The sequence below is a fragment of the Calonectris borealis genome, chromosome 6, assembly GCF_964195595.1.
Source record: "Calonectris borealis chromosome 6, bCalBor7.hap1.2, whole genome shotgun sequence".
Taxonomy (NCBI): Eukaryota; Metazoa; Chordata; class Aves; order Procellariiformes; family Procellariidae; genus Calonectris; species Calonectris borealis.
In genome coordinates this window covers 18,978,748-19,003,901 of record NC_134317.1, presented here as the reverse complement: position 1 = coordinate 19,003,901, position 25,154 = coordinate 18,978,748, and the positions used below count along the sequence as shown (strand labels likewise).

The 25,154-nt window shown below is 41.5% G+C and overlaps 1 protein-coding gene across 2 annotated transcripts in view; it reads left to right on the top strand.

Annotated features, from left to right (window-relative positions):
• Positions 1 to 2,720: 2,720 nt before the first annotated feature.
• The window catches only part of PLA2R1 (phospholipase A2 receptor 1), a 44,020-nt gene continuing 21,586 nt past the window's right edge, over positions 2,721 to 25,154 (top strand). Inside the window, exons 1-12 of one of the 2 annotated variants that reach the window (XM_075153071.1) lie at positions 2,721 to 2,930; positions 6,336 to 6,719; positions 8,984 to 9,151; positions 10,243 to 10,416; positions 11,549 to 11,662; positions 12,322 to 12,465; positions 13,465 to 13,653; positions 15,156 to 15,313; positions 16,708 to 16,815; positions 21,416 to 21,528; positions 23,615 to 23,784; positions 24,840 to 25,042. In XM_075153071.1, the coding sequence (XP_075009172.1) occupies positions 2,822 to 2,930; positions 6,336 to 6,719; positions 8,984 to 9,151; positions 10,243 to 10,416; positions 11,549 to 11,662; positions 12,322 to 12,465; positions 13,465 to 13,653; positions 15,156 to 15,313; positions 16,708 to 16,815; positions 21,416 to 21,528; positions 23,615 to 23,784; positions 24,840 to 25,042 (2,034 nt within the window). In that variant the 5' untranslated portion in view covers positions 2,721 to 2,821. Of the gene's footprint in view, positions 2,931 to 3,162; positions 5,038 to 6,335; positions 6,720 to 8,983; positions 9,152 to 10,242; positions 10,417 to 11,548; positions 11,663 to 12,321; positions 12,466 to 13,464; positions 13,654 to 15,155; positions 15,314 to 16,707; positions 16,816 to 21,415; positions 21,529 to 23,614; positions 23,785 to 24,839; positions 25,043 to 25,154 lie in introns of those variants that run through there. The other variant, XM_075153072.1, reaches the window with a different exon arrangement.

Below are 25,154 nucleotides of genomic sequence, written 5' to 3'. Positions count from 1 at the left end.
AGCGGTGTAACGGGAACACACAGGTAGAGCTGCCAAAAGGAAAAAGGGTGTCTGGGCATGGCTGGGACGTGTCAGAGGAGGTAGGGAAGGTGGAAGCAATGCCTGTAGTGCCTGTAGCCGGGTGTAACTGGAGTGGCAGAACTGATAAATGAGAGTAGTTCTCTGTCCGGGGTAAACAGGAAAACTTTGAAGTGAAAGGGAAGATGAATACAAACTTGGGAGTTGACACAAGATGCCTGTGAACTGTCATTTTTGAGAGCTAAACAGGACCTAGGATGGTGCCTCTGAAAAAAGATGGAATTGTTGCTTGCTGGGCATGGCTATTGCAAGCAATTTTGGTCCTGATTTTTCTTCCTAGCTATTCTCTGGTTTGGTATTCCCATTCTGGCTGGTAGGAAAAAAAAATAGACCTGCCCTCAGACTTCAGGTTATGAACAGAAATTACTGCCTGAGAAGATGCTGAGCATATGACACACTGCATCTGTGTGCGCGCCTTGGAAAAGCAATGGGTTTATAAGAAAACAAAATTAGTGTGAATTTGATGAGGGCTTGTGGATGAGGGCCACAAACGCACCCCAGATATGGGTTCATACCTGTGTACAGGCCTCCTACAGAGGGCTGAGTTAAAAGTCTAAGCAAAAATAGGGGAAGGTCTTCAACATCTGTGTAGATGCTAAATAGCAAAGGCAGATCAGCTCAGACAAGTGCATATATACATATATATATATATGGTCCAAGTATATACAAAAAGAAAGAGAACAGATTATTGACAGAGAGATGAAGAGAAAAATATTTACAAAAACTGGGTTCCAGACAGAAAATGAAATAAAGGAGCCAAAACACTACAGTAAATGCCTTGAAGTAAGATAGGTAAAGCTTCAAATAAATAAATGAATAAATAAATACATAAAATTGGAAAGTTATGCAATTTAATGTGCAAAATAATATGAACTATGTCACCAAGTTTACTTCAGAAAATGTTGCCGACCATGTTGGTTTTATAAGCCACTATGCCAGCAAATATGTCTTATTATTGTAATTAAGTAGGTATAGCTTAGCTATAAATACCCAAGTCAGTATAACTGCAGCTGCACTAGAAAGGATTTACCAGTTTAGTAAGAACAGAATAGATTCAAGACAGAAAAAAACTGTTTTGTCAAAGAGGAAGATCTGAATATCAAAGAAAAAAAAGAAGCAAGGAAAACTACTCAGAATTAATAAGTTGCTAATGTGCATTTAGTAAAATATTTACAAAACCATTGTTGAGATATTCATTATTAGGAATCTGTAATCAGAACGTGCTTACTTTGATCTTACTGAAATGAGCAAAACGCTCAGGTGGGGCTCCTTCCCACAGCCCAGAGCAGCCTCATTTTTGCTCACTGGCACCTTTATTTTTAAATGTAGTACCACGAACACAGCGTGATCTCTCAGTGTGACCCAGGTTCTGCAGCAGGAGACCCCTTTTCTGGAGCTCTGTAGTCAAGGTGGTGGCGAAATACTCCTGAAGAGATGAGAGATGTACACAGTTCAGGGTGGCCAGATTTTCATAAATGGCTCAGTAACAAGCTTCTCTCTCAAAATGTGAAATTCTCTGAAAGCTGCAGCTTTCCTGAGAAGTACATTGCAGTTCCTTGAGAGTTACAACCCTTCTGTCTTGCAAAGTCAGGTCATTTCTAGAACAGCTTGTTCAGCAATGTTTCCTGCTGTTTGTTCTCTGCCAGAAATTTTTATTGTCTGTTAAACTGGGAGAAACCCCTCCAGTTATCTGCTTCTTTCCAAGTGTTTGGCTTCCCTTGCTTCTCAATTCCTTCTTCTACCAAACTACCAGTGAGAAGCTCCCCCCAAGCCCAGAGGTTTCTGTTTCCATCCTTGTATCGTGATTGAGGTGGACGTGGGGAACAGAAGCTCAGCTGTGCTCCGACACTGTACATTCATTTTTATACGTTTATGTATGCATTTATGTACTTGTCTGCTATGCATAAAGAACAATGCAGAAACATGCTTATGCAGATTAAAACCGAACTGTCCTGCTGATTCCGGTAAAACTAGTCTATCTTTAACCCAGAGGTTCTGCTTTCGACTTTCCCTCCACTATTCATAGCCCCCGTAAGACTCAACCCAAGTGGGGCAGCTCCTGCGAATATTCCACTGAAGTCAGAAATGAACAAAATGGAAGAAAGCAATTATTTTTCCCTATGCCAAAATGTAAAATGATTTCCAGTGGCCAAGCTGCCCTAGCTGAAAACCCAACTCTCTGAGCGGGGTCTGTAGAAGTGGGGGTGCTCAGGGACAGAGCAGCAAACCCGCTGACACGGACCGTGCTACCAATGGTCTCCCACCTCCACTGCCTCCGGGCGATTTTTCTGGTTCTTTTTAGGGTAGAAGTACCTGCAGTGTAGGCATGAGAAAGTGTTTTCAGATGGAAAATAAGACTGATACAGAGCTTTTTGTCCGCTTGAACCCACAACCCTGCTCCGGGCAGACGGCCCGAGCTGCACGAGCAGCGCTCCCAGGCCCAGCCGCGCGGCCTCCCCCAGGCCGGGGCTGCCGGCGGCCCCTCCCGGGGACGCGGGCGGGGCGGAAGGCTGGGCGGGCGGCTCCAGCGCGACTGCCGCGACCTCCCCTGCGCCCCTCCCGCCTCCCGCGGCCGCACGGAGGGAGCCCGCGGGTCTCCCCCCCCCCCCGGGCCGCCCCTCCTCCCCGCCGCGGGGCGCCACCGGGGTGGGATCGCTCCTCTGCCCTCCCCGGGGCAGGGCTCGGCGGGGCCGGTCCCCCGGCGCGGAGCGGAGCGGGAGCGGGTGGGCGCAGTGTCGCGGCGATGCTGGGCGTGCGGCTGCGGCTCCTGGCGTGCTGCCTGCTGCTCGGCGGCCGCGGCCCGGCGCGGGGCGCCGCCGCCCTCAGCCGGGACGAGGTGCCCTCCCTTCGGAGTGAGTGACGCCTCCGGGGGGCGGCCCGGGGAGGGAGAGGGGGGGCGGCGCGGGGTGCGCGGCCCGGGGGGCCCCGCGGCGGGTCGGGGCGCGGCGTTCATCGGGCCGCGGCGGCGTCGCCGCTCGGCGCCGGGCTGAGCCGTTCGACCCCCGGCCGCTCCCCAGCCCCGCGCGGAGCTTGCAGCGGGGAGGAAGCCCGCGGCGGCTCTGAGCGCTGCGGGCGGCCGGGACGTGTCAGGGCGGGGGCGAGTGTCCTGCTGGGGTCAGCGCGACCCCGGCCAGGAGGGTTTGGGCAGGGTGACGGTCTCACCCCGCACAGGGGCAAGGGGTTTGGGAGGAGCAGGGGGCCGAGGGCAGGCCCTGAACACGTGCGAACCTGCCCCGCTGGCTGTGCCTTGTGCCCTTTTCGTCCTCCCTGCTTATTATTCCACTGCTTTCATTGCACCTGGAGGGAATGTAGATGATTTTTTTCCCATTTCCAATAAATTCCGGTTATTTTCTTTATTGCTGCATAAGCAATTCTCACTGCTTCTTGCGGAAAAGGAAGTGGGAGGTGAGGAGGAAGGAAATGAAGATATCTTGTTCTCCTTGTTACAGCCATTTATTCACTATTAGCTGTATTGAACCTAAGTAAACAGGAACTTGGAGGTACTGGTCAGCAATCAGCTCTTCATCTGTGGCTTCACATCAGCTTGAGGCTTCACCTCTGCAACTTTATTTCTTGTCACCTTGTCCCTGTGTGGAGGGGCCTGGACGTTAGGAGAAGGGGGGTGTTTCCAAAGGCCTCCCTCCACCCTGTCGGTTCCTAAAGCATAGGATACCTCCTTTTCTCCTTGGGTCCGCTGGGGCTTGTGAGCTTATAGAGCCCCTCGCAGCTCTTCAGCTGCAGGATTTTGGGCACAGGAATCCTCCCTGACCCCAGGAGCTTTGTAACAAAACCCTTCTATGAGAGCACGTGTAAAATGGATGGTGTAGCCTGGCAAGCCGAAAGGAGGGAAGCCCTAGAGGCGTTCCCAAGGCTGGGTGTTGCTCCGGTTGTCTCACTGCCCCACGTGAGGAGAGGGCTGAGCAGCGCCCGCGGAGCTGTCGCTGACCCTGCCAGCTCTCGTGTCTGACTTCTGCCTTGAGCTGGCAATTACCTGGCAGTCCTCAGGCCAGCACAGCTCTCTTGCCGAATGCATTTTGTAGTTGGGGAACAGAAACCACATTCAGAAGGGGGCTGCGTGGCTCAGGAATTATGGTCTGGCTGTTCTTGTCATAAGTTGCTGCAGAATGAAAGAGGGAAGCATGCTGTTACAGAGACCCTCCAGCTGGGTTATTTGTGTAGGCCGTGTAAGGCCCTTATCTTTTCTCAGCAGTCATTGCAACTCTTAAGAGCCTTACAGATAAAGGCATTCAGCGGCTCAGCATCCTTCATCTTTGGGTTGTGGTGTTGCTCCCCTCACCCCCAGGAAGCTGCTGCATGGGAGCTGCTGTGGGCTGTTGAGGGAGGGATAGGGAGTTTGCATAAGAAGTTTATTTAAGTGTGAAGCCCAGTATCATGGTGAATTAACCTCATTAATCAGTGTTGACTGGTGCTAACAACATCCCAGCTTTCACTTATCTAGCAAATTAACAGCGTATTTTCTTGGTCAACCAAGATAAGACCACTGTGGGAAAGGCATACCCTAGCATGAGAGGCAGAAACCCTTTCTGACCATGTAGATAGAGGCGCCGGTGTCGCCCCTGGAGGATTGGGTTGGATAAGAAGGATGAAAGCAGCACAAACTGCACAACTTCACAGAAAACTCAAAAGCAAAGGGCCAAGCTGGGTATCTGTCATAGAGTGTTGTCTGATGGTTTTTCAGTGAGCTCAGAAGCCTGAGAGCTGTAGAGATACGGCGGATTAAAGGAACCTTGCTCTGCCCCAGACGGTTGAGGACTTAATGCAGGACAGCTGCTAGGTGCTTGGGAGGTGCAATGACATGTAACAGGCTGATTCTCACCCGCTGCCAGTCGGAAAGGCTTGCCCCTGCTCCTACCCCATCACGAGCTATCAATGCCTATAGCCGTGTGGAAAACAGCCCGTTACCGGTGATACAGGCTGCAGTGTGACTCTGTCCTCTCTGTAAGTCAGACTGCTTCATGTGCTCTGTGCAGAATCTGTAACCAAAACCCTCTCCCTAATCTATATCCTCTCAGTTCTGCTTGTTGTGCGCATGTTTTACTGGTGAGCTGATCTTCTGTCTGTTACACAGCACTGTCCCACTGCTGCTTGAGAAATCTTTCTTTTCTAGAGCTATACCTAAACTGTATGTGCTAAACCCAGACACAGCATCTGGGTGGACCTCTGCATCTCATACTTTAGATGTGGGCTATGTCAGTTTGAGAGGGCTTTTTTATTATAGTTACTGCTTCAGGATGTTAGGTGTAGTGAATTACAGCAGCTAGAAAGCACACGTGGCAGAAATCATCACTAAAATTTCAAGGCAAAATGGAGGTTTTCAATGCATAATTTCTCAAGGCGTAAAATAAATATCTCACCTATAACGTGAGAGGAACTCCATGGGTTAATTATCATTGGATTTCAGAGTAAATGAAATAGCTGAGCTGTTACAGGTTTATATTTTGCTGATTTCCAGATCCTCAGCTGCCCTCATTTTTTTCAGTCTATATGCTCAGTTAAACATTTGCTCCCAAGACATTAAACAGCTGACTTTTTTTCACATACTTACAATGTGATGTCACATAGTTCAGTGAATTTCTACATGATTCCAAGAAAGCCGGGATGTCAGGCTAACCCCACAACATCTGCTATGGGCCAGGGTAGTCATGTGTGGTGGAACAATATGCATCCAATAGGGAAGGCATGCTTTAACCCTTGGCCACCAGCTCTCATGGTATAGATAAATTCTACCCTTTCTGTATCCTATTTACAATGCCAAATATTTTCTTTCTACCTCTGTAGTTGCAGAGAGTGAGGAATGAATATGGCAGAGAATATGGCAATGTCAGCCTTCGACTTTCTAGCTTTTACTTTAATTGCACTCTCCAATCTCCCCAGAGAATTATTTTAGAATATACAGTATGACTTCATGTAACACTTAAACCTGTACTACATTACTGGGTATTTCTTGGTGACCAGTATTTTTTTTTCTTTGAACATGACTGATGTTTTTGGGAACCCCATTTTTTTTTGGCTATCCAACTTGAGAAATATTACCTAGCCTTATTTTTGTGATCTTGCAAGTGGTCTGCATGTTAAAAACTCAGCCAAAAATTTAGACCAGTACTCTTATTTTTTGAAGTGCCAGTTATTCTGATGGGTTTTTTCAGTTTTCTTCCTAAATAGCTCCAACTAAAACATTTGTCTTGATCAATTGCAGTATTCTACAGACTGAAACATCTTTTTTTTTTTCCCTATAGATAAAGGGATATTTATTATCCAAAGTGAAGACTCCAACTTGTGCGTTAAAGTGGATGCAATTGGCCTTGTTCTGGAAGACTGTGGTCAACTCTCAAAAGACATGTTATGGAAATGGGTATCCAATCGCCGTCTTTTCAACATAGGCAGAAGTACCTGTCTAGGACTGAACATCAGTAGACCAGAACAGCCGTTAAGTATGCTTGAATGTGATTCAACTCGATACTCATTATGGTGGAATTGTGATGGAAAAGCATTAGTTGGTGTATCAGAGTACAAATTAGCCGTTGAAAACGGCAAACGTATCGTGGCCAAAAAAAAATCTACTTATCAGTGGAAACAGTACATGTCCTATGATGAAGACCTTTGTGAACACCCATTTGAAGGTAAAAACAAAATTTTGTCATAGAAATATAGATGGGAAAAGTTTTCAAAAGTTTTTCTGAATCAAGATCAGGTGCTTATGATCCCTTCCAGCCTCTACTGTGATTTGGGACTCAAAGTTTGATTTTTTTTATATGCAATGGTTGAGGTGAGCATACCACACAATTGATTTTTTTCCTTATATGGACCAAAAAAAGCATCAATATCCTTGCAAACCAGGGAATGCTCATTTCAAATCCTCTGTAAAATAAAAAGGGGAACTAAGGATTTGCTGTTGCCTGTCCTTTGGCTTTCATTATCAGATAAACCCAAAGAGAGATAACAAAGGATTTGGAATTCCTGTCACTGAGAATCAGTCTGTGGTCGCAGCGTGCATGAACCGCATGTTTGCAACGTTCAGCACCTGGACTCTGAACGTGCCAAACTTTAGAGCAGAGATCAGGCTTTTGATTAATCCTGCTGTACAGCTTGCGAAGGCATAGGAATGTATGTCAAGATCCAGGTCTGCAGACCTGAACAGTTTTCCAGGTATAAGGACTAAGATAAACCCATTGACCACAAACAGCAACAGGCAGACTGTACCTTGACCCCTTCCTCGGCATTTCTGTAGAAGGAAAGACCTAATATTTGCACAGCATGTCTCAGACTGGAGCTGTTGACTCTCCCCATTTGAACTGGGTGGGGTGTTTGGGTTGCAGATCTGGTCTCAGTGGTTTCCTCTATAGATGTAGCTGGGCGTGGCTTCTGCTAACTCCAAAGTCATTCCTTTGGGAGCTATAATAACTGGGAAAGCACTATAGCATCCAACCTCTTCTTTAAGACCTAGAGGAGTTTATACTTAAGACCAGACAGAAAATATTTAAACCCTCAAAAAGTCTTACACATTTGCTATGTACACATAGCGAGATGAAAGTAGACCTGGTTTAGCCCTAGTACTGCAACATCTGGGAGAAGAGGATCAGCCTTAGGCAGGCGCTTCTAGCCTAGTTTCAGGACAAAAGTAATTAATTGCGTTGGCAAAATCTCTTTCACCTTCAATTTCTGTTTTCCTCCTTCTAGCTTAGCTTATGCACATGCAAATGCAAGTCTACCAGGCTGGGGGGCATCTCTGCCTTCAAAGAAGGAATGTATATAACTGTGGTGAGAGGTCTATAGCTTTCGAATTTGGTTTCTTGTCAGGACTGAGATAATCCCTTGCACCTCCGTAGCTAGCAGCGTGGTAGCAGGCAGACAGAGAAGCAATCCTGATTTTTTTTAACCCATGTTCTTTGTATCATCTGTTCATATTAGAAGGCTTTAAAGGGGATTTACAATGTGTAAACTACTTTTTTATATGTGAGCAGCCAGCCATTAACTCTGAAAACCTCTAGGAACCTGGCAGTATGTACTGATTCTGTAGTTGAAGGACTTTGATCTTTAGGCTATCAACATGGGATCTTTGACAAACAATTTCATTCTAAGTGTGATTGTGGTTCTTTGACCTTCTGTAGAAGCTCTGAGGTTAAGGAGACACTCACTGAGGTAAAGCTTTTACAGCTTTCAGTTGCACTGGATTCTCTCAATATTTTGGTACTCAATGTACAATCGGAAAATATTTTAAATATTTTAAAAGGCATTAATTGATTGTGACAACAGATATATGTAAGGCATTAATTGATTGTGACAACAGATATATGTAACATCAGTTCTCTAGCTAGATTATTATTTCCCATGGTACAAAAACTTAATTTTAAAAGTTTATTTAATATTCCTTTGTCTTTCACATTTCCTTTGCCATAGAATGACAAAGAGAATGGAAAAAATATTAGAAATCCACTTTATAAAGAGTGGGAGGACCAGGGGAAATAATGCTAAATTGCTCGTCTGTCATAGACTAGCAAATAAAAAATAAGTAGAGTTTGCATCTGACCATGTACTGATTCTGCTAACTATTGTTTTATGTAGCTGTTTTGAAATGTAAGTGCAGATTTTATATGTTAATTGCTCAGGTTTTGGGTTTTTTTTTTTTCCCAGTTGTAGTAAGTTATGAGAATGTGCCTTGTCTCATGGTGACACGTTTCATAAACTGTTATTTCCAAATTCTGTTCACTGAAGTTGTGCTGCTCATACTCGTAATGCTGTGTTATCAATTATAAATTGGAATTAGAAAATAACTTTAGGTATTTTATTTTTATCATTGCTGCTAAAAACAGGAATAATGAAATACAGGGGTGAAGAAATTTCTGTGGTCTGCATTCTTTTAATCTCTGCATTTTATTTATTCCAGAAACATACACCTTGCTGGGAAATTCTTTTGGTTTCCCATGCATTTTTCCATTTAAATATAACAACAAGTGGTATTATGAGTGTACCAGGGATGGAAAGGAATTTGACTGGTGTGCCACAACAACTCACTATGAACAAGATGAAAAATGGGGGTTTTGCCCAAATGCTGGTAAGATGTTGCTTGTCTTCTCTCTCCCCCCAACCCCCAAGAATATCTTTGCTCTTTATTAGTAATTCTAGGATGCACTCCATTTTGGATTACTTCCCTTCTCTAAGAGGGGAATGCCTCTTTAAAAAATGCAGAAGATGACTTTAGCAAATTTTATCATAATTTATCATGTTTGGCCTTTAGAGACCCAAGTCCTCATCCCAAAAGCAAAACTACAGGGGGTGAGCAAAAGGATGTTGTTCTGCGCAGCCCGTTGACCTTACTCTGCAGCTACACCTTTGTCCCCCCTGTCCCAGGGATACGTAGGAAGCATGTGAAGTAAGAGTTGCTCTTCCAAAGTCACGTTCTGCTTTTGACTGCAGTACATCTTGCACATTCCTTTTCTTCTGTGCACTGCTTGGACACGTCTTGGGCCTAAAACGCTTAGAAGCAATAGCTTTAAAAATACTTGCTATCGGAAAGATTTTGGATGTATAATCTTCATGAATATTCTAGCTTCTTGCGTAAATAAGCAAAACAGTATCTTCTATCAGCAGAAGTGGTTTGGAAGAGCCCTCCCTGCTCAAGCTACGTTTCAGATTTCTGTTCCAAAGCATCTTAAAAACAGCTGCAAATGTGTCTTTGTAATGGGGATTTCTGGGCAACCAGTATAATAAATGGTATTTTCAGCTTTACTTATACTTTGTAATTGTAGTAAGTTTATTCTCTTGAGTACAAGATACAAGGAGATCCAGTGACTGCTCCTCCGCGAGTTGGGTGAGGTGTTCGTGGTTTGAATATTTCAACATTCAGCTTTAGGAACAAATGATCAGCTGGTATAAATGAAAACATAGCTCTGTTGCTTCATGAGAGCTGTGAAAATCACCACCAGCTGCAGATCAGCTCCTGAGTATTTTATCAACCGTATGAAATATAGAGCAACATTTTATTCTGTTAGTGCCCTATTTCCCATATGTTCTTTAACAAAGGAACATGAAAGGAGTTCATAATTGTGCTTCCATTGGGATGCTACTGTCGTTAATTAATTGAATTGCTCAAGGTTGATTAGTTTGTAGTCTTGGGCTGTTGGTGATGAGTCTGTTTTTGAGCAGAGAGCAGCTGCGATGTATTTTGGAAGAAGAACCCCGACACACACCTTTGCTACCAGTTCAACCTTGCGTCTGTGCTGACCTGGCGTGAGGCACGGGCCGCCTGTCAGCTGCAAGGAGGAGACCTGCTGAGTGTCACCGACCCCGAAGAGCAGAACTATATACGGAACTTAAGCAGTGAGTAGACACTTCTCTGGGGACCTTGTAGGAAACCTATGGTTAGATTTCCTCTTTACCTGTGAAAAAGGGGTAGGCTTTGGAGCTTAATACCCTGTGTGATGTCTCTCCCCTTGCTGCTGGCGAGGCTTCGTCACGTAACACGCCTCCGCAGAGCTGCTTGCGAAAGCAAGGGTGAAGGTAAGTCACCGCCTTAATAACACGAGTGCAGAAGTGGTGGTGTGTGTTACGTGAGGGTGTCACTGTCTTAATTCTCCCTCCCCACAGAGACTCCCATTCATTCTTGCAGCTGTGGTTATGGAGAACATTTGTTTTCTTTGGAGAATTATACAAATATTTACCTTCTCTGCAGTGTACCCTGGTGTCCCTTTCTCCTGTTAAGTTTTCTTTGCAAGCTGGACTTCACCAAATGTGAATGATGAGAACATTTCTGCAGGCTTGAAGTAAATGTCCTGTGTGGGAAAAATGCCAACTATGTTTTCATGAGTGGATGGTATTCCTTCTGATAAGCCTTTTGCTTTCCCCCGTGCAGCAAGCACCGCAGACAAATTTTGCAGAGCCTTCTGACAGCATGGCTTTCGTGGGTGTTTTAGCGTGCTTAGAGAGGACCAAGCGGAGGAATGGGTGGTAGAGCTGTGATGCGAAAGGCTGCCTCAGGTTTCTTGCTTCCCATTATTGCTGATTTTCAATTGCAGGATACAAGCTAACAAGAAGTTTTAAAAATTATTTAATTTAAAATTATTTAAAATAAATTTAAAAATGCCTGCAGGCTGTAAAAGGATTGAAAATTATTTGGTTTACGGAAAGCTGAAACAGGCTAGCGTTTATGTAGCTGCTTGTTCTAGATTTAACTTCTAGGGTCAGCAACAACTCCTGCAGGAAGGGTTTGCAGGATGAGTAGCTTTTGAAGGATGCAGACTTCTGAGTTTATTCCTTTTCATCTCTGTGTTGATTAACAAAGTAATAGACTTTTTCTAAGGACAGAAAAAACAGCCTGAACTTTCTGGAGACTGATCTGAAGTTTTGTTTTATTCCTATTGTAACAAGTCAGGACAGCAGGTCTATACCTGCAGATATTTTAAAACACGGCGAAAGCGTGAAGTATTCCTTTGTCTATTTTTTTCTGTTTTAGGGCAGTTAAACGCCACAGACATGATGCTGTGGACAGGCCTGAATCGTCTGGAGGAAGATGCTGGCTGGCAGTGGTCAGATGGAGCACCACTAGTGTTTGTGAACTGGAGAGCAAGTACTTGATGTTCCTCTTGGATATGTTATAGCAGTGTAATTACATGCTCTCTGCAATGGCAGCGTGATAAAAGACTGCTGCTCCTACAGCTACATTTGAAAAGTGAATCAAGTGAACGAGTGTACCTCTTTTTTTTTTGTAGAAATATTCATATTCATGAACTAAAAGCCCCTTCTGGGGATGTAGCATCAGTTGAGATGGATCCGTTCAAAGCATTAATGATCTAGCCCTTTTGTAATTTTCATTTAAAGGTGTTTTTAGGATTGCATGTTTAAAAGCTGTGCTCTGGCTGGTTTCATGGAGGAACGGAGTTTCAATTTGTTTACATTAACGTGCTGTAATTAACATTAGCATGTTAACATGAGCTTTGTGACTTGGTTTGCTACATTTTGAGGTCTGTCCACCACAGATATAACATAGACACTAAAGCTTATTTCAGCCTCTTATCTGATAGCAGCAGCCAAGGAGGGATTGCCACACATGTGTAAATCATGGTCAATGTTCAGCTGTCCGTAGTATTGGTGTAACATTACTAGAAGTTTGGCTGCGTGGGGATGTTTATACATTCATTCAATACGATGCAGAGAGCCTTACAATACCGTTTTACAAGCAAGAACTGATTTTTTTGTAATTTTGTGCTTCTCAAAATGTGTTTGCAGATGTCTCTGATAACCGTTTTAGAGAAAATCATTGTGCAGTGATTAATTCAAAATTGAAGTACGGCTGGCAAAGTTATTTATGTGAATCTGGATTGCCTTTTATATGCAAAAAATATTTAAATAAGACAGAGCATGAAACATTGGGTAAGTCTCTCAATTTTACTGTATCCTATTTGTGGGTGTGGAAGGAGAACAAGAGGAAGCCACCTGAGTATAAAGTCAGCAGAACAGAGTCTTAGCTGGACTAAATGTATGGATTTGCTAGTTTAAGTTGAATATAGTTTACTTTAACTGATGTAGTAACACTTTCTTCTGGTTAAATGCAGTCCTGGAAAACGTGTTGAGAATCTTAAAACTAACAAATAATTTTAATATACATAGCAGTTAATTGGTACCTTACATGATCAGAGGCTCACAGAATGCTCATTCTCTTTATATTACAATAGAGTCACACTTTTGAGTTTAAAAATAGTTTTCAGCTTTGAATGGAATTAACCAGTGGCCCAGAGAGAAGAAAGTCGTATAAGTTTGCAGTTATTTTTATGGCATGCTGTACTTTTGATATACAAAAAAGCATTGTACATATATTTTTTAAAGTGTTTATATAATGAGTATAGGATATATAGTATATAGAATGCCTGAGACTCCCATTCTGTGGGAAGGTTAAACACAGAATTGAGTTTATCAGAACATTAGTTTTTGTTTTGATAAGAACAACTTACATAGGTTCAACTTTTTCCTGATGACGTAAAAGAAAGTTTCCCTACTTGTTTCAGATGAGAAAGGACTTACCTGAACTTTTTGTAGGTAATGCATCTGAAAAAGCTTTAGCTGGCTTTGAATCAGGTTCAGAGGTAATAAGGGAGATACAACATGTTTTAAACTGAGTAACAGATCCATTAATGTGTTTGCATTAGTCCAGCAGCCCAAATGGTTGAGTCATAAAATAAAGTGGGAGAAATTTCACTTAGCTTGGTAGGTGATGTTCCACAGAGCGTGTGTTTTAGCCCCCTTGAGTCATCTTGGACAACTCTGTTTTCAGCATTTGAAGATAAAAAAAAAAATCTCTGAAAGTCTTATGAACATAGAATTGCCAAGGTTATGCTATCTAATGTACACGAACTTTGTATGCTTAATTAAAAGATACATGGAAGTATTATGCCACTCGTTGTGACACTGGCTGGTACCCACACAATCGCAACTGCTACAGACTTTATAAAGAGGAGAAGAGCTGGAACGATGCTTTTATCTCATGCCAAAGTGACAATAGCGGGCTCATCAGTATATCCTCCATGGCAGATGCAGAGCTGCTCCTTAACTTGCTTGAAAGTGGTGAGTTTTGGGAGTTAGTTTGGTGTGCAGTGTTTCTTGACGTGTTTTGCGATGCTCTCTTGTGCAGCCCTTTAACATTGTTAGCCACCTAAGCCACCTGTGTTACATGGCACACCCAAATGATGTTTACAAAAAAAGAAAGCATGATGCATGCTCCTCTTAGGAGTCTTAAAAATGTATAGCATCACCTTCCCCAATAACCGTACTTAAAATAAAGAAATGAATCAACAAAGTAAACACAGTGAGGCCACAGTACGCATGCTAGTTTTTATCCTGCCCTGTTCTTGGCTGGTTCCTTGCAAACTGTTGCAAAATAGTCAGTGATCATCCTTATGCAAGAATTGTGCTTAGAAGCAACAACAGTTCAGAGTATCTTTTGCTTTCAAGCTGGCCTTGTCCACACTGCAAAGTTGTTGCTGCTAGTACGTTGGAAGAATCCCCTTGGATGGCAGCAGGGTGTGTCAAAGGAGTTCTGCTAGTCCACATTGTCCTAAGAGGTAGCATAATTACACAAGCAACTTAACAAACAAAAGCTCTTCGGTGCAGCAAATCCAAAACTTTTGTTGTCGTAACAGCAGCAAAGAAAAGTGAGTATTTTGTGCCTCCAGCTGACATCAGTGTGCTGGCAGAGCTGCACAGTTTGGCCATGAGTTTAAGCTTCCCAGAGCTGGGGCACAGTGACATGTTTTATCAACTCTGTCCCATCAGCTATGGTTGCAGGATGGTGTCTTAGACTGGATTTACTGGACATCATCTCCCGTTATCATCCCTCCCGCCACCCATCCCCTTTGCTGTCTGTCTGTCTTTCTCTTGGGAGATTAACCACTGTATCATCTTCCTTACCTCTATTAATACCCTCCAAAGATACCAAATACCATTATTTCCAGAGATGCTGTAATGGATAGATGTAATTGTTCTCAGCTTGTATTCGGCTTCAAAGTCTGCTGCTTCTATTTCAGACCTGCTTCAGGCTTCTCTTCAGGAGAAGGGCTTACGTGCCTGAAAGCCTATCTACTGCTTCTGGCTGTAGTAGCTGGTCAAGTAAGACATTACATCAAACCGCAAGCCTTGTCTCTCCTATGTTTGCCAGCCGCTGTGGCTACAACTCTGCTGTCACTGGAACTTATAAACATCACTCAGAGAAACCTAAAGCTGAGTGTGCCATGGAAGATTATAAGAAGAAATCTTTCCCTTCCATGTCAGGCTTTCTGCCCCATGCACTTCAAAAAAGTGCATATGCTCTTGATTTGTATTTTTCAGGATTTCAAAGCATATTATCGCACATGTTGATCTATTTTTGAAACAATTTAGTCTTCAGGGGCAGTAGAACATTATCTCATCAGTAAGGTTTCCTAAGGTTTATACAGCTTTTTTTTTTTCCTGAAAGAAGGTAATTCTTATGAAAATCCCATGAATAATTTTTAATGGTGGTGTTGATGTTACAGGAACAACAGGCATTATTTCTTCACCATTAAAATCTGAACTCACTTATTCTTTTACAGAAAATGTAACTGAAACATGGATTGGGTTATACAGTAATAACACGCCCCTTGTTTTTGAGTGGTCAGATGGCACCCCAGTAACATTCTCTAACTGGCACAGCCAAGAACCTAACACCTTTCAAAGAACAGGACAACTCTGTGTTTCAGCACAAGGATCTGTAAGTTTCCTTTTCTTTTCGAAAGAATTAGACAGTCACTTTTATTTTAGCTCATAATAATTTATTTTCTCACTGTGTACTTTTTTAGACCATGACCTGTAGTATGACTTTGGGTTTTGATTCCTAATATATTCATCTTGTGATAAATGCAGTGTAGCCTTTAGAAACCAATACATTTTGCAGTGCTGATGCACAGAAAATTAATCATAGATTTTGAGCTTACATTCAATAAAAAACGTTACATACATAAAGCTTGCAAAATGGAAGAGAACGAATATAAGTAGGTATTTTGATAAAGACAAAGTAATTTAAAGTCTATATCATAACTTATGCATCAGTTCTGGTCTTGAAAGCTTCAAATTCACGTTTTGAAAAACTGTCATCTGTGTCTATTTTATCTTGCTGTCAATATTCATAAATTTTATATAGCATCTTTCAAAAACAGATAGTAGTCTAGATCTACATAAAATTATAGAAGTTGACAGCAGTAAGATTGACCCCAAATCAGTCAGGTGTTGTAAAACTGGGAGTAATGTTCACATAACACTATGTCCTCTCTTACCGGTATTCATGGCACTGTCAATTTTTTCGTAATTTGGTCATAAATTTACTTTACTTTTACAATTAACAGTACTTAAATTCACTAATACATGACTTATGTAAGTAGCACTATAATCCATTTTTTTTTGTAAAGTATGTTTTGTCTAAGTGTGAAAACTCTATCAAAAAGAGTTTCTGTTGTCTCTTCAGTAGTGGGTCCAGGTTGCAATCTTTAACTCATGGAAAAGCCAAGATAATTACAGTGACCTAGAAAAGTGGGTTCCCATTTGAAGCAGAAAATAGGACTTTGGTAAAATTGTGGGGTTTAGATACACAAAACCATATTTTACTCAGTTTGCAAGTGTAAACAACAAATGAAAATGTAAAATACAAAGGAAAAGGAGGCTCAAGATAAAATTCTTCAAGCATTATGTTTGGTACATGTCCAGTATGTATAGATGTCTGAAAATTATATCATACAAACTTTGTAATATCTTGAGTAAGGACTGTTCAAATATAAATACAAAGAACTGTAATAGATAGGAAGAAAGTTCGTATCTATTCTGAAAAGTAAGTGCTCTGACATGGCCGTAGTGTTAGTTAATTAAGATGCATTACATCCCAAAGAGTGATTCAAAGAGACAAACCCTGTTGTATGATTAATTTGAAAAGTCCTGCTGACAGCGTTGGTAGAAATAAATGGTCCATCTAAGGATAAATAAATTAATAGAGTGAGAAAAATTACTTGTCTTTACTGAAAAGTTAAAACAGGAGGAGGGAGTGTAATCTAATGTGTGTATAGATATGCATGAGAATATGAGTATGTACAGAATATACTTCTTTTTATCCCTTAGGAGGGCCATTGGAAGGTTAAAAAATGTGAAGACAGATCTTTCTACATTTGCAAAAAAGCAGGGGAATTTAATAATGTCTCTCCTGGGCTGGAATCAAGTTGTCCAGAGGTAAGGGGTTTTGTGGATTTTGTTTGTTTAGAGCCTTACTAATAAAATAGAATTATATAGGAAATCTCTAAATGTAGCTACAGAACATATGGATGTAAATAGATAAGTTTAGTTTTTCATATTAAAGACATGCATGTTTTGCTAGGAAAGATCTCATTGTTTGCCTTAACAGTATGTAAACTAAATTTTAATATATGATTAAAAGCTTTCCCAAGATGCCTTTCATGGCTTGTTGCATTGTCAGCAGTTGTGACCCAAGTTCCTATTTCTTTCTAGATCAAAAGTGAAAACCCTTTTGTCCACCATCTGTGCAAATAATGGCTGTTATATGATGCCTCATCCCACACATGGTTTTCATACATTGAAATGGAATGTCAGGGTGAAAAATAATCAGTTCCATTGACACGGAGAGTGAACTCTTCCACTCGTACATTAGCATTCCTTTTGCTTTCAAACACAAATGGGAAGGAGCACATCTATCTAAACAGGACATTGCAACAGGTTTTAAGGCTTTTAGGCTCTGCGTTCTGGTAGTAGAAGGTAACGTGTTCAAGTATGATTTTATTTGCCATCGGTTCCTTTTCACAGTGTGAAAAGAGTAAACTTGTAGACTTTGTGTTTTCAAAACTCTGGAGGAGTTTTGTGAACCTCTTTTTCTATCAACAAAAATCTCTCTTCTCTAACTTGCTTTACTCTTTAGCTCATTGTTTCCTTTTTTAATTTCCTGTCAAGAAACACAACCAGTTCAGTTGAGTTATAAGAAGGTTGAAGCTGAACTCTTTGGAGTTGGATGCAGTCTTTCCCCAGACGTACAGTGGTCAGATCCAGTGTTCTGGTCATACTATGACGGAGGCAGAAGTTACTGCTTGGTTCCAGCTTAACATTTCCAAAAGTTTAGAGTAACTGCATTCGTTTCATTTGGACCAATGTATTTCATCACTCAGGAATTCTGTGTGTTATTAGTGTAAGGAAGGTTTGTCACAGTGCTGACCATGTGAAAGATGCCAGTTGTACTCCGGAGCTTGACAGCACTTCAGCTTCTGGTACCTCACAGGATCGAGACGCAGGAGATTGAGTCACTGGTCCTAGGTAGTTTGGTCTGCTCTGGCAAACTTCCTACTCAGGATAAATTTCTGCTTGTTGATGTTTCAAACCCTGTAAAAACATATGCTGAACCCTGTTATAGTCCCTAGGTTTTGATAGATCCCTTTCTTTTTAATGTGAAAAAAAGTTATATTCATTTAATCAAAAGAAGTCAGTACTAAGCTTACTCAAACCTACATTTAATTTCAGACATTTTGTCTTGACAACTCACTTTCTTTTACCGTTCAATGTATATGTTGTTGCTAGTTATTGGCCTAATTTTCCAGGGCTAAGTCTTTATTTCATCCAGATTTACCTTTTTTTTCCTCCACTTTTCTGTTGCTGGCATACCTTAAACGTACAGAATATCTAATGGCGTTTCTCACATTTGATCTTTTGCTTTGGTAACCTCGTACTGTCATTCGTGTTGGATTGCTAGTAGATTCTCAGGGAGCTTTGGCCTCGGGCACAGTTGTTTACTTTTCTAAAGCTTTATAGTCTTACGTGTTATTACTGAGCTTTCATCTCATGTTGATTTTATGACTTGTGCATCAGATGAACTAGCCTTTAACATTTTCTGTGGTTCTGCTGATTGCAGTTTTTGTACTATGTCTGTATCAAGTTACCAGAAACCTGAGCTCTTTTTTTCCTACACTTCTGTCATCCTAAGACATAAAAAGTGCTAAGCACTTTCTTCCCTTAGCAGGTCAACTATTCTTTTTTCCTAGTCAGCAGCCTGTTACTGAGAATAAATATTTTATTGCAAAGGTCAGATTCTCTGGGCAGTTTTCCCCAACACTGAAATAACAGTTTTAAACATTTTCTTTCAACCAGCTTTTGAAACAGGTTATGGAGCTGTCAGGGGCCTGATAATAGAGTTGGAGGTTTCTGTGTGCAGAACTGACTGTATTTGTACTGGTGACTTTCTCCGGTCCTCTGCACTTTAATTAGCGCATCGAAAGATAAAAGTATAGTACTAAATCGAGCATTTGTCTTTAGGGCTGTTGTAACAGGAGAGAATTGTACTTTAAAAAAGAGAATTGCTATTAAGACTACAAAACCTCGTGAAGAGCAGCTGCTCAGAATAAGTGTCCATTCGGCCTCGTGTTCTCCCTCCCACAGGTGGCTGCGAGTGATGTTTGGGGAAGAGCAGGACAGGGCAAATACGGATAATGCTTCCCCCAGTTTTCCCTTGACCCCCAACCATTCAGGGGATTTCGTGAGCCTTTAAGATTTGTGTATCTAACAGGCCGCATTGGGTATCCCTCCAAGTGCTTGTCCGTTTTCCCCTTGAACTCATGCGAACTCTTTGCATTCACAACATTATTTAGTGAGGAGATCTATAAATCTACTACCTTTGAATGAAAAAATGCCATCTTCTTTCCATGTTGAACCTTCCTCCTGCTAGCTTAGCTTTGTTTCTCGTCCCCAAGATCTTGTACAGAAGTAGTTGCCCACCTTCATGGCCCTCACCATTTTGTAGACCTGTGTCATACCCCCCCAAGGCATCTCCTTTTTTCCTGGCTGAAGAGTCCCAGCCTGCTCAGTTACTGCTTATGTGGAAGGAGCTCCATACATTTCATCATCCTTGATGCCCTTCTTTTCTAATATCCTTTTCTGAGATTGGGGGTGAGAACGCCAAAAAATGGCAAAAAGTGAATTTAAAAGGACAGAGTAACCTTCTCTGTTCTTTCTCTCCTCACAATTCTTAAGGTTCAATTTGACTTTTTGACTAAGCTGATGTTTCATGGAACTTAACCACCATAACCCCCAAATCTCGTTCCTGCATGGTGGGAGTGAGGTAGCTGTCCCTCACTTCATACATAAAATGATTGGGGGGTGCAGGGGAGGTCCCCACGTGCATCAGTTCGTATTTATCTGTACAGAATGCCATCTGCCATTTTATTGACCAGTTACTCAGCCTTTTAAGTTTGCAATTTCTCAATCTGTGCTTGCCCTCAATACAAGCTTACCGGCCTCCAGTTACTCCACAATTTTGTTGTTTTTTTTTTTAAAGTTTTTCCCGCAGGGAAGTCCCGGCTCATCAGTACGGAGATAGGGAAGAGACTCGACCCAGTTTATTTTTGTTTGCAAAGCCAGCGTCTGAGCAATGCATATGTGGTGTTCTCAGGTGAAACCAACAGAAATTGATACTACAGCTCGTTTTGCTTCTGGGCTTTCGTGCCATACGAAGGGCTGTGCCCAGCCGTCTTCCAACCACTGAAGGGGGGTGATAGCAAAAGGCAGCCGAGCTGTCAGCTACCCTGACAGCAGATACGCTCCTAACCAGAAGCTGAAACTTGCCTCCCCAGATTCAGCAGCGCTGAAGGATGTGTATAATGTTTGATCGCTGTCCTGAATAGGTCTGCAGCATCTCCTTGTGCATTTTATTGTACCTGAGGATGGATAGCAGAAAAAGAGCTTATCCATTTCCCCTTTTTTCTCCTTTTGCTGTTAACGTCACCATCAAGCGGTGTTTGATGGTGCCCCCCTGAGTGCTGTGCTTGCTGCCTGCTGGGCTGCTTTGTGAGCTCCCCTGCAAGCAGCACCTCCCTCGTGGAGGAGGCAAAGCGAGATCGGCTGGTTCTCCTGTCTGTGTGTGGCTTCAAGTTTAGTCAGGGATGGTTTATTATCTCTTTATTCGCTTGATTATTTAAAACACTCGAGTGGGATGACCAGGCAACTAGACCGCATGAACTCACACAGGCAGAATTCACACCAGTCCTGGTAGTGTCCTCTGGACGCCCAGAGGTGATTAATAAGAAATGAGGCAGGCTGACCACTGACTCAGTGTTCTGGCTCATCTGATGAACCATGAAAATGTGTCATTTTAATTCTGCATTATTAGAGTAGGATGACTGTTAATGTAATTTTTTTTTTTATTTGGAAGTTCTATTTGAAAATGAGGAAGGGAGCTGAGAAAAGGTAAATAACTAGAGCGCATTGCTGTGTGAAAGGCCAGCAATTTCCAGAATAAAGATTTCTGTTTACAGTTGAAGACAAAGGGCAGCTGTAATCCTTTCTTTTAACAACTTAACTGAATCTGAGACGGCACTGTTTTCCCTGCACTTCAGGTATTAGATGTCGGCGATGAGTTACCGCAGGCGGCGGCCAAGAAGCGCTGCTCACGCCTCGTGCCGCGGGGGCGGCGGGCTGGGCTCCCCAGGCTCAGTCACTAGAACAATACTCAAAGTATAAAATTGAAACAAAAGTAGTATGCGGGGAGAGCGCCTTAACTGTTGCCTACATTTTTGTCATACTCATTGAAGATGTTATCGTGTGAGTGTGTGTGTGTTAAGCCAGTTTTTGCACCATTTAGGGATTTAAACTTTAAACTTCTGTTAAATTTACCTACGTTTTCAGTGACCTTGGGGGTAACTGCTCTTGAGCCACGGTAGAAAGGAAAAGGGCTCTGGGGACGTCAGTGATGATCAGGCAGAAAGTACAAAAAGGGATCAGGTTTTTAACAACTATATAATAATTAATAATCTATAAAATAATGTTCATTTCTTTTAAGGGATGGGAAAGACATGGTGGATATTGTTACAAAATCGACAGTACCCCTCGAAGTTTTGAACATGCTTCCAGTGGTTATTTCTGCCCATCTGCACTTGTATCAGTAACAAACAGGTAGTTAATCCTATTAGACAGCGTGAAGATACCTCTAACAAGAGCTACTCTAACTTTAGAAAGTGTTGCATGGCAAAAGAAATAATATTTGCGTGAGAGGCGAGCATAATTACTAACATTGGCTAAAATCAAAGGTGCGCTTTGCTTTATTTTTTAATTGAAAATAAATTTAGTAAAAAGCAATTGTTAGGCTAATAAACACAGCAACGTGCAGGTATGTGAGCATGCAGGAATCTAAACAAAGTGCTTTCTACAGAGGTATGTAACATTTTTAAGAAACTTTATTAGTGTACCTGGAAACTATACTGAAAAATGAAAATATATTTAATTTTTATAATCAAAATATAAACCGAAATATGATTTCTAATTTATTTTTAATAATATGTATTAAAAATTTTGATTTTTATAATCAAAATATATAAAATTTTAATCCAAATCAATTAATGTTTTATGAATGTTTCTATTTATGTACGCATTTTACGTGAGTTCTCAGCAAACAGGGGGAGAGAGTAAATGTTTGAAAGCATTTGAGGTCTGTCTTCCCTTGCTTTGTTCCTATTTACCTGTACTCCAGCTTCAGCAAAGGCTTTCTCCTCTGCGGATGTCCAGATGCTTGGGTTTTCTCTGATCTCTTTGTGATTTACCCTATATGTTGGATTCCCGTTAAAGTTTATGACATACTGATAGATACATTACATACATACTTTAATCTCCACATACTCATTGTAATTAAAAAAAAGAAAACTTAAGGAGGAAATCTCCCCTCCCTTTAGGACAGGGAGAAGTACTGTAACCACCAGCAATCAGATGATTGAGAGCTAGAAATTTTAGGAAAACACAGGCTACCCCACATAAGGGTTTACCTCGATGGGAATTTGGCTTGCCGGATGGTTTCAGGACTGTGCGCAATGCACAGAGTGCTGTGATGTGCTGCGGTGCGACAATAATCCTTACGGGGGGGATGAAGGACACGTTCTCGCAACTGAGCATTTGCAGCTCAAATGTCACAGGGAGCTGAGGGCACGCTGCGCATCACTGGAAGCACGTCTTCTGTCTTTTTCTGCTTATTTATTTGATTTTTGCTGGGTGTAGCCATCACTGTTTATTATGTTAGTTTCCAGTTCCAATGTTGGGATGGCAAAGGAGGCTAGTTGTTAGTTTAGCTTTTTTTTTTTTTTATAATTACTGCTGAGGTTTGTTGTTCTGGTGTGAAAAATGCAAAAACTTTTCAGTGTATTGATCCTAAAATATTCATTAAAAAATAGGTTGTAGAGAAAGGAGAGTTGATACAAAAAGAGAACATGCAGAGGAAACGAAAATCAAATAAAAGTTCTCGGTCACTCTCAGTGTTACAGATACATTCAGGTTTTTACATTAATGTCAGCCGTTCTTTTCACAGTGTGTGAAACCAAAAAGTCAAACTGGGAATTTACTTTGCTGTATGTATTTTCATAGGAAGCTGATTAAATGTGCTTATAAACTGAAGCATTTTTATATAATGCTCTATCAATTATATCTGAATAAATTACGTTGAAGTGGCAAATGGGTTACTATATGCAACAATTATTACTTTCAAAAAGGTGTAAAGCTCTTACATAACTTTAATGAAGAAATTGAAGTGATTCCTTCTGTAGTCAGATCAGCTAGTGCTTTGAGTCCTTCAGCTCTGGTTTCTTAGCGCTAGCTGTGTGTCCAATAGGATACTCCTGTGCAGAGCTTTTTCTTTTGTTTCTTCTGTAGCTTTTTCAGACCCTGCTTTCTTTTCTCCTTCATACAAGGAGTTTCTTATTTTTATTTGTGCATCATTAATATATTCTGTCTTGTAGTTCAAGCATTGAGCTTATAAGATCTTAATCTACTGTTTCTTCTATGTGCCCAAATGCTGAAAAAAACCAGGGAAAAATTGTGGTTTATGCTACAGACGTGTGCTTGAAGTTCCCCACAGCATTCTATAAAGAAAATTAAGTACCTCTTATATATTTTTCTCTTCTTGCATAGTTTAAATCATTTCATGAGAGCTATTCACTGAAATACCAATTGACCTATTTTATTCTAATAAACTTTTTGTCTTGATTATTTTATTAAGGTTTGAACAAGCTTTTATCAACAGCATGATCCGTAGCACGGTAAAATCTGAGAGAACTTATTTTTGGATAGGATTGCAAGACCTTAACAACACAGGAGAATACTTTTGGCTAAATACAGTGGGAAAGAATCGCTCCGTGAGCTATGCAAACTGGAACAAGCACCAGCCCCGTGAGTAACATACCGATAAAAAAAGAAATGGCTTGGAGGTCTCTTCCCCCTGCCACCGGTGGCTTAGCAGTGACGGAAGAGTCCCCGTCCTTTCCTCCCTGCCTGGTCAAGACAGCAGAGAGATAAGCTTACATTTTCTGTCGACTCTGTAACTTCCTACTGTGGATTGAGTTAGATGAGTTGGCAGTTGTGGAGAAGCTGGAGCTTCCTTCCCCGCTTTCCACCCGGGTGCTGTTATCGTGGGCTCCCCGGCTGTGGCAGGATCTGGATGTTGCTCTTCCCACCCTCCAGTGTGGCGGGGCCAAAATTAATAGCCACACTCTCCTTGCAGACACAGCTAATCCCTGAAATTTTTCTTTTTCCCGTGAGATGTTTTTCATACATTCCTTTATGGCCTTTTCAAGGAGGCCATCAGGGCTTCCTGAGACTCCCAGCAAAAGGTCCCAGAGAAGTCATGAATTTTATTCAGCAACAGTCACAGTTTGTAATTTGCATTTTATAGGAAAAAAAGAGGGCAGAGATTGCCTTAGATACATTTCTGTCAATAAGAGCACTGTGTGGAAGTTTCTTCTTCTTCCCCTTTAGTTTGCTGGTACTTGGTTTGCTTGTTTGTTTTATAGTAATCCAAAGGAAAACATTCCCAGAAAACAAAAAACGAAGAAATGAAATAGTTGTTCAACCTTTGAAACGTAAACCTCTTAGCAATACCTGAGAATAGAGACATAATAATACAGACGCTCCATTTAACTAATTGCTTCTCAGTTTCGGACTCTTTACATTTTTTTGCTTTACTACTGCAGTTTGCAAAAGTACTATTTTAAATTGTATTTCATCTCCTGCATGTTGTGAGAGGAACCCTTCATCATGGTTCATTTTACAAGCTCAAGTCAGCCAAGACAGGCTCATAAACTGGTCACTGATCAGACAATTTGGTACTTTTGTAAGTTCATTGAGGTTTTATCCAGAACCCGATGCCAATAAAACAGTCACTTCAGCAAAAATTCACAAAATTCAAATGCTTTATTCTGATACTCAACACTTATCCCCATGTCTAGGTCATTCTGGAGGATGTGTGGCTATGCGAGGGCAGCACCCCATTGGTTACTGGGAGGTGAAAAGCTGTAAGAACTTCAAAGCAATGTCATTGTGCAAGCAAAAAATCAATTCTTATGAAGAACCTGAACTTACTTTTCAAAAACATTTGAGTTCCTGCTATTTTGGATGGGAATCAGAAGCTAATCTGCTCAACTGCTACAAGGTACGTGACAAACTTGCTTTGAATTTTTCTGATTCTGCATCAGCTTAGGGATACACTGTTCCCAAAATATTTTTGATAAAGCATTATTTCTTCCACTCAACAAACAAAAATT